The sequence below is a fragment of the Lipotes vexillifer genome, unplaced genomic scaffold, assembly GCF_000442215.2.
Source record: "Lipotes vexillifer unplaced genomic scaffold, Lipotes_vexillifer_v1.1 scaffold1756, whole genome shotgun sequence".
NCBI lineage: Eukaryota > Metazoa > Chordata > Mammalia > Artiodactyla > Lipotidae > Lipotes > Lipotes vexillifer.
The window spans coordinates 232,623-249,544 of record NW_006770307.1 but is presented as its reverse complement, the minus strand read 5'-3'; the positions used below and the strand labels follow the sequence as shown (position 1 = coordinate 249,544).

The 16,922-nt window shown below is 37.2% G+C and overlaps 2 protein-coding genes across 2 annotated transcripts in view; both read left to right on the top strand.

Annotated features, from left to right (window-relative positions):
* The first annotated feature begins 2,402 nt into the window (after positions 1–2,402).
* LOC103082706 (high mobility group nucleosome-binding domain-containing protein 3-like) lies at positions 2,403–2,790 on the top strand. The gene is given in 3 exon segments (XM_082930897.1): positions 2,403–2,618; positions 2,620–2,661; positions 2,704–2,790. Coding segments are annotated over 3 exon segments (234 nt in total). The 5' UTR covers positions 2,403–2,513.
* Positions 2,791–4,148: 1,358 nt separating this feature from the next.
* LOC103083523 (leucine-rich repeat serine/threonine-protein kinase 2) overlaps positions 4,149–16,922 on the top strand; it is a 43,732-nt gene continuing 30,958 nt past the window's right edge. Inside the window, exons 1-8 of the mRNA XM_007446064.1 lie at positions 4,149–4,154; positions 5,230–5,417; positions 6,291–6,445; positions 7,512–7,658; positions 7,817–8,008; positions 8,668–8,814; positions 11,958–12,058; positions 15,093–15,283. Coding sequence (XP_007446126.1) covers positions 4,149–4,154; positions 5,230–5,417; positions 6,291–6,445; positions 7,512–7,658; positions 7,817–8,008; positions 8,668–8,814; positions 11,958–12,058; positions 15,093–15,283 — 1,127 coding nt within the window. The remainder of the gene's footprint in view (positions 4,155–5,229; positions 5,418–6,290; positions 6,446–7,511; positions 7,659–7,816; positions 8,009–8,667; positions 8,815–11,957; positions 12,059–15,092; positions 15,284–16,922) is intronic.

Below are 16,922 nucleotides of genomic sequence, written 5' to 3'. Positions count from 1 at the left end.
CACGAACCCGTGTACCCTGCATCGGTAGGCGGACTCTCAACCACTGCGCCACCAGGGAAGCCCCAGAAATCTCTCTTCTAATCAAGTATAATGGTAATTAAATTCCCTCAGGTAATCTTGAATAATAGTTCCTAAATTTCATCTAAGGAAGAATAAGAAAGATATTTTAAAGAGGGAACTCATTTGTGGCTAAATCCTATACCGCAGAACTTGAGAATGTATTGAAACATTGCAATTGGCAATTAATTGTAATAGGACAGTTATTACTATTCTGGCAGATTTTTTTTTTTTTTTTTTTTTTTGTGGTATGCGGGCCTCTCACCATTGTGGCCTCTCCCGTTGTGGAGCACAGGCTCCGGACACACAGGCTCAGCAGCCATGGCTCACAGGCCCAGCCCCTCCGCGGCATGTGGGATCCTCCCGGACCGGGGCACGAACCCATGTTCTCTGCATCGGCAGGCGGACTCTCAACCACTGCGCCACCGGGGAAGCCCATGTGGTAGATATTTTTAAAGTAGATTTTCATCCTTCTGCACATAGGCCATGGAAAGTGTGATTTTACTCCTCTACCTGATGAGAATGGAGCCAGGAAGGTATAGTGGTCAGGAGCACAAGCTCTAGAGTCAGCATGACCTGTGTTCAGGTCTCTCCTAAATCCTTACTCACTTTGAGATTTCTTAATGTTTTAAGCTTTTGTTTCTTCACTTGTAAAATAAGGGTAATAACAATATTATCTTCTACATTGCCTCCCTAGTTCAGTATAGGTGAATAGTAAGTTTTAGCAAAAGTTTATATTTGACCTATTTGGTAATTAAAGACTTATGATTTCAGGAAATTAAAAAAAATCTTCAAAACTGTAAAGATATATTCATGTAGTTTTGGAAAGTGTGCCAGGTATGGAGCTAAATAAAACAATATGTGTAGTTATATGCACTCTGTGTAGAAAAGGGAGTTTTAATTATACCCTGAAGATTTGTTGTTAGGTGGCACCTCTATTAGAAAATAACTGAACTCTGTATAGTCAAGAAAAGGCTAAAGTTGCACCAAAAAGTGATGTGTTTCCATGTGAACTGGGACTATTTAAAGTTGCACACATGTGGATAATATTAGAGTGGGTACATCTTATTCAATAGAATAACAAAGTGGTTTCCATCAGAATCACTATCTTTTAACAGAAGCAAATTTCCATCATAATGCAATAAAATCCCTGAAGATACTATAGAGTAATTAAGTTGAAACTCCATGAAAGTTCTCATTAGCATAGTTATACCATTAGTTATACTATAAACATGTTAATTTAATTGAAAATTAAATCAAGAATTTGAACAGCTCAAGTTATTTTGAAAGATAGATCTAAAGGGTCAGTAAAATTTCTTGATGTAAAAGATAAATGCCTTCATTTTTATTTATGCAATATACTGAAATATGTCATTTTTATTAAGGTTTAAAGAGAATGAAAGCCATAAGTAATCACGTGAAGACAGAATGATCTGCCTGACACCAAACCAGCAAAAATAAATAGGGTTATTCACCTCCAAGTGAGTCATCAAGACAAGGGAAGAAATAATTTCATGGTGTCGAAGCTCTAATGAGCCCAGCCACCCTCTTTGTGCCCAGAGCTGTTAGGTCACTAAAATTATTAAAGTTTCTATCAACACACAGAGAAATTTGCAAAACTCATTTAACTATATGATAAAAGAGATATGAAAGAACTTACTGGTAGAGTATTATAAAACTTGCATGGCAATTTAATCTTGATAAAAAGTTGTGTGAGAAATTTGGAAAATTTTCTTTCCTTGCACAAGGGCATAAGTTAGCCTTAGAAGTTACCAGGCTGAAGGAATAATAAGAGGTCTTTTAAAGGTGATAAAATTAAGATAAGGTTTCAGTTTTTTATTGCTACATAACAAAATACCCGAAAACCTAGCGTACACAAGTAAACTTGGAGTAAAACATCAACAGCTTATTGTTTCTCACTCTTCTGTGGGTTGACTGGGTTCAGCCAAGTGGTTCTGCTCCACATGGCATTGACAGGGGTCGTTCGCTTGGCTTCCTCATTGAGCTGGGCTGGAGAGTCCAAGAAGGCTACGCTCACATTTTTGGTGTGTTGGTGCTCCTCCATGTGGTCTCTCATATATGCCTAGACCTCTTAAAGGCCAGGCCCAGAACTGGTAAAATGTCAGCTCTGCCACATTCTAGTGAGCAGAGCAACCACAAGTCTTGTTCAGGGATGTGGATGGATTCTATATCTTGAAGGATTAAGCAGCCCACATATGTAGGGAGAGAAAAAATTAATGTGTCCATCTCTGGAAACTATCTGCTACAGATAGTGGTAGCGCAGCATAGATCTACTAAAAAAATCAAGCACAAACTTCTATTTTAAAATCAGTTTGTCGGAGGCTTGGCTACGCCAAGCCCTGGGCGTAAACAGCTGCAGCAGGGGGAGCATCCAGTGGCGGTGCCAGCAGTTCCAGCCCTTTGCTTTACTTTTTAGCTGCACCAATGTAGTCATTATGCCGAAGAGAAAGTCTCCAGAGAATCCAGAGGGCAAGGATGAATCCAAAGTAACTAAACAGGAGCCCACCAGATGGTCTGCCAGGTTGTCAGCGAAAACTGCTCCCCCCAAAACCTGAACCTAAACCAAGAAAAACATCTGCTAAGGCCCTTATCCTATGCATAGATCCTCACATTAGCCCTACTGAGAAAGAACTGGCAACAAAGGTTAACAAAGGTGCTAAAGGGAAGAAGGAGGAAAAGCAAGAAGCTGGAAAGGAAGGCACAGAAAGCTGAATCTGTAAACGAAGGAGAATGATTTGTCATGAAAATTGGGGTTGATTTTATGTACCTCTTGGGAAAGGGAAGAAGGAGGAAAAGCAAGAAGCTGGAAAGGAAGGCACAGAAAGCTGAATCTGTAAACGAAGGAGAATGATTTGTCATGAAAATTGGGGTTGATTTTATGTACCTCTTGGGACAACTTTTAAAAGCTATTTTTACCGAGTATTTTGTAAATGCTAATTTTTTAGGACTCTACTAGTTGGCATACAAAAATATATAAGGATGGACATTTTACCTTCTCATAGTCATGATTTTTTGAGATTCCCATCATCCTTGAGTAAAATAAATACCAATTTAGTATAGGAAGCTGTCTGTAAAATTGTTTCACCATTCCATGCACTTGCTTTAAAAATTTAGTCCTGTGCATACTGTGGTGTTTTTACTGTGTGTATTTGAATTTTTTCATGCAGTTTTTCTAGAGCAATAATCAGTGGTGCTTTTGTACCTAGGTTTTATGTGATTTTAATGAAACATGGATAGTTGTGGCCACGTGCTATTTGTGGTTTAAAATAAAAGGTTTTCCTGTCTGCAAAAAAAAAAGTAAATAAAATAAAATCAGTTTGTCTAAGTAAAATAAATTAGAATAAGTATACAATAATGGCTGACATATGAGAGGTTACTTATATGCTTTTCAAAGATTATCTCATTTAATTCTCAGAACAACTCTTTTAAATGGTACTTTATTAGTGCCCATTCTTGAAGATGAAGAAATTTATGGACAGAGAGGTTAAATAATTTATCCAAAATTACATATTCAGGGAGAATTAGAGTTACGATTTCAAACCAAGTGGTTTGACTCCATATTCAGGGAGAATTAGAGTTATGATTTCAAACCAAGTGGTTTGACTCCAGTGCCTATGAACCTAACCCTAGGATAAAATGCTCCAAACTTTATTTTCCCCCAGTTCATGAATTCAACAGTATTTATTCAGCACCTAATGATGTTCCAGATATTGTTCTGGTGCTGGGGCGATAGCAGTAGACAAAACAAGTTTCCTGCATTCATGGAGTTGACGTTCAAATGGGAGGAAATAACCAGAACATGGATCCTTAACATGTTAGGTGGTACAGAATGCTTCAAAGAAAATATAAAATATGGCTGGGGGTAGAGAGTGAGTTTGTCAGACAGGTCTTAGCAACTTTAAAAACACTAGAACAGCAGTTTTCTTCACTACCTAAATTGTAAGAGCAGTTTGGGCTATAAACTATACAATATGGAGGAAGTCCCAAATTATAGTTTTTATTATTTAATGACCCATTATACATTGCATTAGATATCATTATGTTCAATCAGTCATGCATTCATTGATTCAATGACGGTATACGTACAAAATAGAAATATAGTGTTGAGTGAGACAAGTCCTCGGGCCTACGGATTTTACAGTCCAGTATTTTACCCAGCTACATGATAATGTAAATAATGTTTGTTCCTATTTAAGTATCCCTTAAACATTATAGATCTGCTAAAGAAAATTAAGCACAAATCTCTTTTTAAAATTAATTTGGCCAAGTAAAATGAATAGGAATATGTAGATAATGGCTAACATTTGAGGGCTTGCTATTTGCTAAAAATTGTTGTATGTATTTTGCATGTTTTATGTGTATCTTATTTTGTTCTCATGGCAATCTAAGAGACAGTCACTTTTATTATCTTATGTTACAGAGAAGGAAACTGGGGGTAAAGAAATTAAATATCTTTCCCAAGGTCACACAATTGGCAGTAGAGCCTGGATTTGAACCTGAGTTCTTCTGAACTTATATTTTTAATTGTTATGATGATGATCAAAGCTCAAAGTATGGTCTCCACATTAGAATCATCAGAGTTTCTTGTTAAAAAAGCAGATTCTCAAGCCTCATCTCAGACCTACTGATCCAGACTGAGTGGTGTCCAGCGAAATTCAGGGGTTACTTACTTTGTTTGAGAATCACTGAAATGTGCTAAGCTACCTCTCTTCTCGCTGATGGAAACCATCTCCTATTATATAAATGTAAAGTAACATTTCTATTGCAAAACTGTAGTGATAACACAGTCTGGAAGATAATTTCCCTAGGAATATACTATTGATGAGACTGTAACAAGGATGTGGAGTACTGGATTGATGTGTTAATTGGAGTTGGGGAAGGCTTGTGGTTCATTGGTTTCAGAGGATCTCCAGAATTTCTGATCTGAATTAACTCCCTTAATTTAATAAATTTTTTTTGTGTGTGTAGGGAGTACATGCCCCACCGGGCTTCTAGGCTACCTGGCTGCTAGCTAGAGAAATTAGGTCCTGTGTTGTACTTGACAACATTAAAATTGTTTTAATCATTTTTACTGAGCACAGGAAATGTTTTAAATTCAAAACTTTCCAGAAGATAAATTTTAGTGATTATGTATAAGTTTAAATCTTTCAGATTTTGACAGTGAAAGTGGAGGGCTGTCCAAAACATCCTAAGGGAATTATTTCACGTAGAGATGTGGAAAAATTTCTTTCAAAGAAAAAGAGATTTCCAAAGAACTACATGTCACAGTACTTTAAACTCTTAGAAAAATTCCAGATTGCCTTGCCAACAGGAGAAGAATATTTGCTGGTTCCAAGCAGGTAAGCCAAAACTTAAAATTTAATTACCCTATGGAAATTCACCATATATTATATTGTTTTAGTATTCAAAGTAACTTTGGTCTGTGATAAATGTACTAATTTTTTTTCTTGTGTAAACTTTGTACTGAAGTATAACATTTTCTTTTAATGAAAACACTAAATTTGACATTTAAAGATACAGTAAATGACTGATTTTATGTATATAATTACTATTTGATTTAGCACTGCCTAATTTATTTAATAAAGGTTAATAGTGGAGATAAGTCTGTGTGTGTGTGTGTGTGTGTGTGTGTGTGTCCTTACATGGTACTGGAAGAGTTATTAGGCAGATTCTGGGGATATAATGAGTTTTCAACATAGTCTTAAAATAATTTATGGCTGTGAATTTTCAGAGGTATGGGCAACACAATGGAGGCCTAAGTTATAGCCCTGTACTGTAGAAATTCTTACTGCTTTATAAGCACCTGGGAAATGTTATAAAGTAATATGACATTGAAAAGTGCAAATTGCATTGGTTGATGGATGGTAACTAATTCTAAAAATAGATATAACTCTTTGCTAGGACATGAATTTTTTTCAAGTTTTACATAATCCCTTTACTTGTCTATGCATAACGAACTGTAATAATTTATTTATAGTATAAATAAGATTATTGAAAAAATTTCATGCATCTACATCTGATCATGCATTTGAATTAATTAAATAACCATTAAATTTTGAGTAATAAGAGCATGTAGCGAAAGAACATTATAAAAAGTGCAATTGCTTAGAATATTTATCTTCAATTCATTGATTTCAAGTAGTAAAGCACTTTGGTCAACATGATTGGGTATTTTATGAAGCTGTATAATGACAGTGTCCTTTTATCTTTAGTTTGTCGGACCACAGGCCTGTAATAGAGCTTCCCCATTGTGAGAACTCTGAAATTATCATTCGACTGTATGAAATGCCTTATTTTCCAATGGGCTTTTGGTCGAGATTAATCAATCGATTACTTGAAATTTCACCTTACATGCTTTCAGGAAGAGGTATGTATTTAATGAAGAATTAATATTTAGAGAAGTTAGGAGGAAAGCATATTAAAATTAATGTCATTTTCCCAGAGTTTACTTGTTTGTAAGGCAGCTGAAAATCAGAAAATAAGCTCAAAAGACCTCAGAGTGGCCAATATAAAGACATACACTCAAATAAATTCATGCAATTTGTTAAGAAGAAAATTCCTCAAAGCCCATGTGTGCTTATTTTAGACACACTTACAATGCCTATGACTATCTCGCTTTGCAAGCCAAAGCAGACTAGCAATTTTAAAAGGTGAAATTAGTAAGCATCATTAGTTTAAACACACCCACCCAACCTGCACATACACACAAACATACACACACACACACACACACACGCACGTGCACGCAAAGAAAAACTAGGAATGGCCACCACTGCTGTCAGGGAGTTTTATTTAACAGTGTAACAGTTCCTGACCATTCAGACCATTCTGTGTAGGGACTATAATAGCTCTATCCTGCTGCACAATCCCTGAGGGGTTTACAAAAAAGAATAAAAATGGGTGTTTATAATGCTAGCTCTTCCTTCTGGAAGAAAGAGAGATCTTAGTGCTCCAAAGGGAAAATATAACTTTTTATGTGCTTAAAAATCAGCTTTATGGAGGTGGTACTGTATTCTGAAGTAAACCTTATGTTCTTGCAGTTAATCGACATATAGAAAGTTACATCACATCAAAGTGTTGGTTTTAGCATGACCACCAACCTCTTTTTAAAAGTTATGGGAAGTTATTTATGATTCTCTTTCTTCATCTATTACACATACTAAACTACTTAACATCATGAACCTGAAATCTATCTTAGGTTGTATACTGGGCATTTTATTTACTTCATTCCAAACTTGAGGATAAAATATTTAATATTATATTTAATAGATATGGATGGGGACTCATATCATTAACGATTCCAGTACTTTCATTCAAAACAAATATATCTCTCTTACTGTCATTTGTGGTGTGTGCAGTGAATTTTTCCCCTTTAATTTATGGAGCTGCTAATAATTAATGGCTATATGTGGGTTCATTTAAACTTCTTTCAGAACGAGCACTTCGCCCAAACAGAATGTATTGGCGACAAGGCATCTACTTGAATTGGTCTCCTGAAGCTTATTGCTTGGTAGGATCTGAAGTCTTAGATAATCACCCAGAGAGTTTCTTAAAAATTACAGTTCCTTCTTGTAGAAAAGGTAAGGAAATTAATTAAAAACTTTGAATTGTACCACTAAAGAAATCTAACCTTTTAAAAAAAACTTTATAGTTTTGTGACAGAATAAGGTTCTTTCCAGTTTTGTGACAGAATAAGGTTCAGCTAGGGTGTTGATGAAGTCTTCTTTGGATTATGTAGGCTGTATTCTTTTGGGCCAAGTTGTGGACCACATTGACTCTCTCATGGAAGAGTGGTTTCCAGGGTTATTGGAGATTGATATTTGTGGTGAAGGAGAAACTCTGTTGAAGAAGTGGGCATTATATAGTTTTAATGATGGTGAAGAACATCAGAAAATCTTACTTGACAACTTGATGAAGAAAGTAGAAGAAGGTATGTGTTGACACAACTTACAAATGTTTTTAAGTGATCCTTTCAATATTTGTGAAGTGAGGTTTGAAATAAATGTAAAAATTATTCTTATCCATAAGGGATGAGTTAGAGGATACTACATTCAATTGTAGTGACAGTTCAGAAAAATATATTTATTACCCAGTAAGATCTTATACTCTAGATTCAGAAAAAATGTTGGTTTGAGAGTTTGAATACTGGCTATTGAGCAACATAACATCATCTGTGAAATAAGAGTACTGACCAAAACTACATCATAGAATTGTTATGAGGATTAAAATAGATGGTACATGGAAGTAACTTAGCAATGTTAACCATAGGCTAAGTGCTCCAAGAATGTTGTAAAAGTAAAGAATATATAATTTCCTAGTCATGTATCAATAGTCTAAGGCAGTTCTGAATTCTACTTTCTAGTGAGTGAACCTAGGAATGAGTATTTAAAATTCCTAGTAGATGGGTATTAATTCAACTTTTAAAACTTTCTCAGAGTTTCTAGAGAAAAATAAGATTGGTAAGAAAACCTAAAAGAGTGATTAGAAATCATAGAAAATATGTGATTATTTCTGTAAATCAAAAGGACAAACTTATGTACAACCTTAAAAGTTTGCCTTTAAAAAAAAAATGTTTTATGTACTTCTCAGGAGACCTCCTAGTGAATCCAGATCAACCAAGGCTCACCATTCCAATATCTCAGATTGCTCCTGACTTGATTTTGGCTGACCTGCCTAGAAATATTATGTTAAATAATGATGAATTGGAATTTGAACAAGCTCCAGAGTTTCTTTTAGGTAACTATTTTTGTTGATTTGAGAATAAAAATTAGAGTGCAGCTTTTATTTATAATCTAGAAAATATTTACATATAATTATATTGTCATAGTTTTTAGTGTCTTCATATATTTTTTGTAATGTTTTTTCCTTTGGGATAATATATTTTAAAGTAATATCATGTTGAGACTTCCCTGGCGGTCCAGTGGTTAAGTTTCTGCACTTCCGCTGCAGGGGGTGCGGATTTGATTCCCTGGCCAGGGAGCTAAGATCCTGCATGTGGCACGACACGACCAAAAAAAAAACCCAACACTTTTGTAGGCTGGGTTTGAGTTGAGAATGGGACCACCATGGAAGCACACATATTTATGAAATTTTGCATTTGCTTTAGTTTTCAGTGATAGGGCAGGCATTTAGGAAGTTTTCAGTTGAGTAATGGCAGCCATTTTTCAGTCGCAAAAAGAATAAGTAAAGGAAGAACACCTCTAAGTAGTCATTGTAGCAATTTTGTTGCTAAGTATGACAATCATAAATTTTCATTAAAATATTCATAAAAAGCCAATTTGAGATTAAAAATTCAGAAGCATTAAATTGGTGATGTACTCAAGTTCTAAACATTCCTGAGAATACTTGGGAGCTATGGAGAGTATTGAGTTGATTTAATGTAAAGTATTTGAAGACAATTCTGACTTCACTTTGTGGAGTATTTGTTGTTGTTATGTGTGTATACATTTTATTTTAATTAAATTTCCACAGAGAGAATGACTAGACGATGTGTCAGGATATTAATATTATTAACAATGTCCAAAATTTGGGATATGACATGTAGGGGTAAATAAACTCCTTTGTACCTTTATTCTTTACATTGATTGGGAAATTTTGAATGATTTTAAACGCCTTTGCACTCTGGGAGTGAATATATTAGTAATAGTAGGCTAATGCAAAACGCTGAATTGTTAACACTGAATCTTAACACCAAACTTGACTTGTGATTTGAAAGATACAGGCAAGTACCAGACATACTATTTTCTTTCTCTGAAAGAGTCTCAAGCCATCAGATACAGCTCCCCCAAATATACCCTTTTAGTGCACTAAGTTATGTTTCAGATTAATGGACATGTTTTGAGCAATGTTATGTAGAAATGTTCAAAAAGTTCATTTTTGAAGCACCTGTGTTTTTCCACCGGTTTTATTGAGGTGTAATTGACATATAGCACTGTATAAGTTCAAGGTGTACAGCATAATGACTTGACTTACATGTATGGTGAAACGATTACCACAGTAGCTTTAGTTGACATCCATAATTGCATATATATAAAAAATAAAGGAAAAAGAAAAAAGTATTTTTCTTCTTGTGATGAGAACTCTCAGGATTTACTCTCTTAACCACTTTCATACATAACCTACAGCAGTGTTAACTGTACTTATCATGTTGTACAGTACATCCCTAGTATTTATTTACCTTATAACTGGAAGTTTGTACCTTTTGACCACCTTCAAAAGCACCTGTGTTTTATATTCTTTAATTATGCAGATAGGAAAATGTTTATGAGTACTCCCCATTCTCTAGCCCCATTTCCCATAAACTCATAGATTCCATGTTTATTTATTATACAAAAAGCAATCTAGGTCAGGGTTTCTCAACCTCTGCACTGATGCTGTTTGGGACTTGATAATTCTTTGTTATGAGGGGTGTCCTGTGCATTGCAGGGTGTTTAGCAGCATCCTTGGCTGCTACCCACTAGATGTCAGTAGTATCCCCTCACCCCTGTCTCAGATTTGACAATCAAAAATGTCTCCAAACACTGTCAAAGGTGGGGGCTGGGGATAGGGAGCAACGTCACCCTAGTTGAGAACCACTGATCTGAACAAATCAGATAAATCCTTCTAAAAACATTTTACAATCAGAAACACCCTGGTATCTTTATGCTGGGATGCTCTGGGGGAGGTCATTCATCTCCCTCCCTTCCGCATTTTCTCTGTGGGACAGGAGTGAATTTTAGGGCTTCAGTTAACCCTTTCCTTCCCAGATAGCAGTTACTATTAGGCAGTGACTAATATGACACATATTAATAGATTTGTGAATATTAGTAGACTTGTTTTTGTAAATACAGTTGACCCTTGAACAACACAGATTAGAACAGTATGGGTCCACTTATCTGCAACTTTTTTTCATTAAATACAGTACCTGTATTTTTCTTTTACAGATCTTTAACTAAATGTAGGGAGAAGTTTGTGTTCAATTAGGGATTATAGTGTGTGAAATCAAAAGAACTAGGGTTTGAGTCCTGATTGTATCCAAACTGTTTTCAGCTTCCTTTCCTTGGGTGAGACAGTTTTCAGTTCCTTTGTGTTTGAGGCAGAGACAGCAGTGTGCAAAATTTCCACTGCACTCGGGGCTTCTGCATTCCTAACCCCATGTTGTATGTTGTGCAAGGCTCAACTGAATATTTTAAAATACACATATATGGGGTTTTGTTTGTCTATCTGAAGAGTTATGGGAGGGGGTACATATCCTCTTTAAGGGACTATTTTTCCAGAGAGCACAATAGAAGATACTTCAGTGGTATTATTTGTCAATTTTTTCACAGCTTTGTGTCACAAGTACACAATAGCAGTCCTTAACCTTATTTTTGCTCTTAGTTACCTGAAGGGTACGACAGCCCATACTCCAATTTAATATGGCAGTGATTATGAAATAGGGAAGGGCTTTAAAAAATTAGAAATCTCTACTACTCCCACCTGAAATTTTTATGTTTCCCTAGAGTGTATTTCTTTTCTCTGCTCATTAAATTTTTTCTTTGTTGTCAGTATTTGTTCAGATTGAAGGGAATCAGAGCAGGATATGTCTATTATTTAAGTCGCCATCTCTTCTTGTCTCTCTTCCCCCTCCACTTGCTTTCCTTCTCTTTTCCTTCTTCTATTTGCCCAATCCTATTTTGAATCCAATACTTAACTGTTACTGTAGCCTTCGTTTCCCCCTGAAACTCCATCTTAGTTCATGGAGTAGAAGAAGGAAGAGAAAGCATTAAAGGAGACTTGATTCAGTGAAACTAGTGGGTCATATTTCTCTTTGAAACAGATATAATTACAAAAGATACAATTTATTGAGTTTTTCTGCTTGCACAGATTAACCTAAGTGCTTTGTACTTTCTTTTCAAAAGGTGACGGCAGTTTTGGATCTGTTTATCGAGCGTCCTATGAAGGAGAAGAAGTGGCTGTGAAGATTTTTAATAAACATACATCACTTAGACTGTTAAGACAAGTAAGAAATGCAACAATATTATTACATTAAATCATACGTTGTTAATCTCCTGGAACTCCTGTTTTGCATGCATTTGTAATTACCGCATTTTCCCTCAAAGTTTACTTGAGTTTAGTTATGAAATCCTACTTTTGTCCTTTCTTTATGGAGTGAAATAGGTTTCTCCTGTTGAAAAACAAAGACAGTATTCTGAGAATTTTTGTTCCAGGCTTTACAAGCACAGAAGAAAAGAGGGTACCTTTTTTGCATTTTTGTAATTCAAAGGAACCAAAATCCATACAACAGTAGTCCGTTTAAAAACTTCTCTTGGCCTCAGTTAAGTCACACGTTCTTTTCTCGGCAAGCACCAATGTTCAGGGCAGTACTGTTGCTGATTGGCTTAGGCCTGTGTTATTGAACCAATCACGGTGATAATGAGCAGGGTATTATTTAAAATATCCCCACCTTTCCCTGAAGCTGAGATTGGGGTCAGTTCCCCTTAAAGTTCATGGGCTGCTTGGCTGAGGGTTGGATACCTCAGCAAAAGTCAGGGTACTGTTAGGAAGAGTGAAAGTTGATTGAATGCATAACCAAGAGTGGTCACTCCAGTACCCTCTCTTGTTTTGAATACTGGTGGGGATTTATTTCTTTTTTCTTTCCTAACAGTAGGAATGAGTGAGAGAGACAGGGTGAGAGGAGAGATAAAAATCCATGTGAATTCTGCAGTCTTACACAAGAACTCAACCATATTTTTGAATTTATTCATTATTATTTTTTTCTTGATTTATTAAAAAAAATTGTGCCTGAATCTGAATCTAAATAACTTATATAAACAAAAAAAATACAGTTACAATATATTAGTTACTCTGAATAATGAAAATAATTTCATGTCTGTGTAAAATATCCTGGAGTAACTTTGATTATTAGTCCCAAAAATTACACTGTAGCTCTAGGAATAAGCTAATAAATATTTTGTATATAATATTTCATAAGTCAGTGAACCAAATCTGAGCACAATCTCTTTCTATCTGTAGGCAGTTTGTTGTATTAATTGTAATTTTTCAGTCTTGATCATTAGTCTTCAATATGTTTCAAATTTTATGTAATGTGCTCAGGGAACCTTGTTGGAAATCAGAACACTAGAAAGGTTTATGGGACTGATTAGTGTATGGGCAGCTAGGTGAACCAGGGAAATGGTAGAAGAAATAGAAACAATGGAGTGTGTGTAATATGCCTCTTTAGAAAAAAAGAAAAGGAAAGGAAAACACTTCAGTGTTCAGTGCTGCATTTTAAGGGTCATTCTACCTGTGGTCATGAATCGGGGCTGATCTGTTACACTCTTTTTGTTCCTTTCTCTTTGCAATCAGTGAGCTGTTTTACTAGGATAGGAAATTTGGATTAGGCTCCAGTCTGTGCTTATGAAAGAAAACAAAGCTAGCTTGACTTGTTCTCATCAGTTTTAGCCAACTGAGCTAATCAGACATAGAAGATAAAAAGATTTTTATCTACTAAGGAAGTATGATTGCAGTCTGAGGTCCGTGTTCTTGAAAACTCCCCTCTCGGGGCGCTGAGCCTTTATTCTTCAGCTTGCAGAATTCTTCACACATCAGTTTCCTGATAAATGCAGTTGGCACTGATACTCATCTTTGAAGCTGGTTGTTAAGAAGCAGAGCTTCTGCATAAATCATAATTTAAAACATGAATCAGGGCTTCCCTGGTGGCGCAGTGGTTGGGAGTCCGCCTGCCAATGCGGGGGACGCAGGTTCGTGCCCTGGTCCGGGAGGATCACACGTGCCGTGTAGCGGCTGGGCCCTTGAGCCATGGCCACTGGGCCTGCGGGTCCAGAGCCTGTGCTCCACGGCGGGAGGGGCCACAGCGGTGAGAGGCCTGCGTGCCGCAAAAAAATAAAAAACAAAAACAAAAAACATGAATCAGTTTAATACCACAGAAGCTATAAATTTCAACTAAATACAGTTTTCAGAGTAGAGTGAAATATACAGAATAACGTGTTTGGAATTCAAAACAACAGTATCATGAAACAGGTTGTAAAGTCTCACAAGATGTGGCCTAGGAATCAGATTGGAGACCTCTCTGTTCCAGCTAACTTCTTGGATTAGAGAGAGGTTGTTGCACCTGGTGATTGCTTTCTTTAGTAAGGGTGGTCCAAGGCAGGTCACTCTGAGGAAGTAAGAGTTTTGAGCTAAGATCTGAATGGCAAGAAGCCTTTAGCTGTGTGAAGGGTGAAGGGATTTCTAGGCAGAGGGATCAGCAAGGGCAAAGACTCTGTGGCTAGAAGGAAGGAGCTGGATGTGTGCGGTGCTGGGGCTTTAATGAACACCAGTGTGGCAGAAGGGTGGTGAATAAGGAAGAGAGAGAAAGGAGATGAGGTTTGAAAGATGGGCTAAGGCAGATCAGGTCAGGCTACGATGGCTGTGTAAGTGCATGGGATCTTAATCTATTGGGTTGGCCAAAAAGTTCGTTTGGGTTTTTCTATAACACCTTGTGGAAAAAGCCAGACGAACTTTTTGGCCAACCCAATAAAAGTAACAGGAAGTCATTAGAGAGTTTCAGACAGGGGCAATGCTATACATTTCTTTAGACTTAGACATTTCTCTCCAGAAAACTCTCTAGTCATTAAACCAGAGATAATAGGCAGGTTGTACCTCACATGCCTCAAAGTGCAGTTGATTAGTAGTGGCTGCTCAGGATGTTGGGCTGAGAAGGATTCTGTGGCTAAGGAGGATTCAGTAGGTAAGACTGACATGACCTATTAGTGTGCCACAATGTGTGTCCTGTCCTAGCATTAAATGTTCTGATAAAGCAGAGCAAACGGAAAAACAGAACTTAAAATTTTAATTCAGAATATGGTTGCAAAACCAGTGGTTTAATTCTGAAAATGTGGAAAATGTAAAAAAGCTCAAAGAAGAAATGGAAAGTTTGCTATAATCCAGTCACTCAGGGAAAACTGTGCTCCAATTGTTGATGGGCTTAAGGAGGGAGACACTTGGGTAAAAGCTGATTGTCTATGACTCTGAAATGATTCTTGACTTTGCAGGAGCTGGTGGTGCTTTGCCACCTCCATCATCCCAGCTTAATATCTTTGCTGGCAGCTGGGGTTCGTCCTCGAATGTTGGTGATGGAGTTAGCCTCTAAGGGTTCCCTGGATCGCCTGCTTCAACAAGACAAAGCCAGTCTCACCAGAACGCTGCAACACAGGATTGCACTACATGTGGCTGATGGTCTGAGGTAATAGATTAGGTCATGCTGTTTTCTATTCAGGGCATGATGAGCGTGAGCCCAAAATTACTCTCAGACTTTGAGAAGAGCACTTCCCTGTAACAATGTGTCCTGGTAATATTTCACAAACTATTTGGGTGTAAAACTACCATTTCCCTGATCAGATTTTATAATTTCATAAAATAAGAGTAGGAAGAGCGTGCAGATCTCATAGCTAGCAGAATTACAGTTGGAACCCAGGAGGCCTTCTCCAGAGCCCATGATCTTAACCCTGTATTGACCTACCTTCCCTAAAAAAATATAGCTAAGGCTTCAAAGTATCAAGGAAAGTGTCAGTTATCGTGGGTAATTCTAATGAGGAAAGATGAGGCCGTATTTTTGAAGGGGACTGGAGTGATTTGAGTTGGGTTGTCCTGTAAGACCATAGTGTGTCTCAGAGATGCACCCAGCCCTGCAGCTGGATGGCATCCGGACAGAGCCTTGGTGGGTGGAAAGGCCATGGCCTTTGGAGACAGAGGGACTGTCCACACACTTGCTTTGATTTTATATCTCTGATTCTCTCTTTTTTGTAATCTCTAAACTGTGCCTAATACTTAGTGAATAGTGTTTCGAGTTCTTCTGTAATAATTGAAGACATCCCAAGTCAAACTCTTGATTTCCCCCTTTTCCACTGCTCTCCATCTCCGGTCACCCAGTTGTGTCACCTTGGAATCATCCTTTAGTCCTTCCTTTCTCTCACATCCCACACCTCATCCTTCAGCAAATGTCTTTAGCAAACATATCTCAATGCAGCTCCTTCTCCTAACTTCTCTCCCTCCCAGCAGTGTCTAAGCTGCTGTCATCTCTTCTCGCCCAGCTGGTCTACCTGCTTTCACCTTTGCCCCCCAGATAACCTGCTTTTCACACGGTAGCCAGAGTGATCGTTCTAACATGGAAGTTGGATCACATCTTTCTCCTGTTATCAACCCTCTCCCACCTCACTCTCTGGTCACTGTGCTCAGCCACTCGCCTCCCTGAGGCTTCTGGAATATGCCAGAGACTTTATACCAGCTATTCTCTCGGCCAGAATGTCGAACCTCCAGATATCCTCTTGGCTCACTTCTCATTTCATTCAGGTTTCTCCTCAGAGAGGGTGTCCCTGACTACCTTGTGTCTCTTTGGCACCTGTAGCACTTATCACTGCCGGGTATTCTTTATGTTTTTATTTTAAAAGTTTGTTTATTCTCTGTCTTTGCCACCAGAATCTAAGTGCCACGATAGCAAGGCTTTTTCCTCTTGTTCACCCTTGTACCTCAGCACCTAGAATGGTGCATTCTCATTACACATGTTGCCACTGGGGAGAGAGGGAGGAAGGAAGGAATACAGTGCCTGGTGCATGGTAGCCACAAAGTGGATGCAAATTTCCTTCTCTTCCTTTCCTTCTTAATAGTGTCTATTCCTTTTGAGCAGTATCCAGAAATGTAAATGGAATGGATGGTAAGGAGAACAAACACTGATCACAAACAAATAAAACTAAACTATTGATATATGTGATATAACTATTAATACTGTATAGGGAATATAATAGGAGAATAAAATGAGTAGATTTCCTTTTCTGAAAGAGTCCGGAAGCTATTGAAAAACACAGATTATTATATGAAGCAGGAAT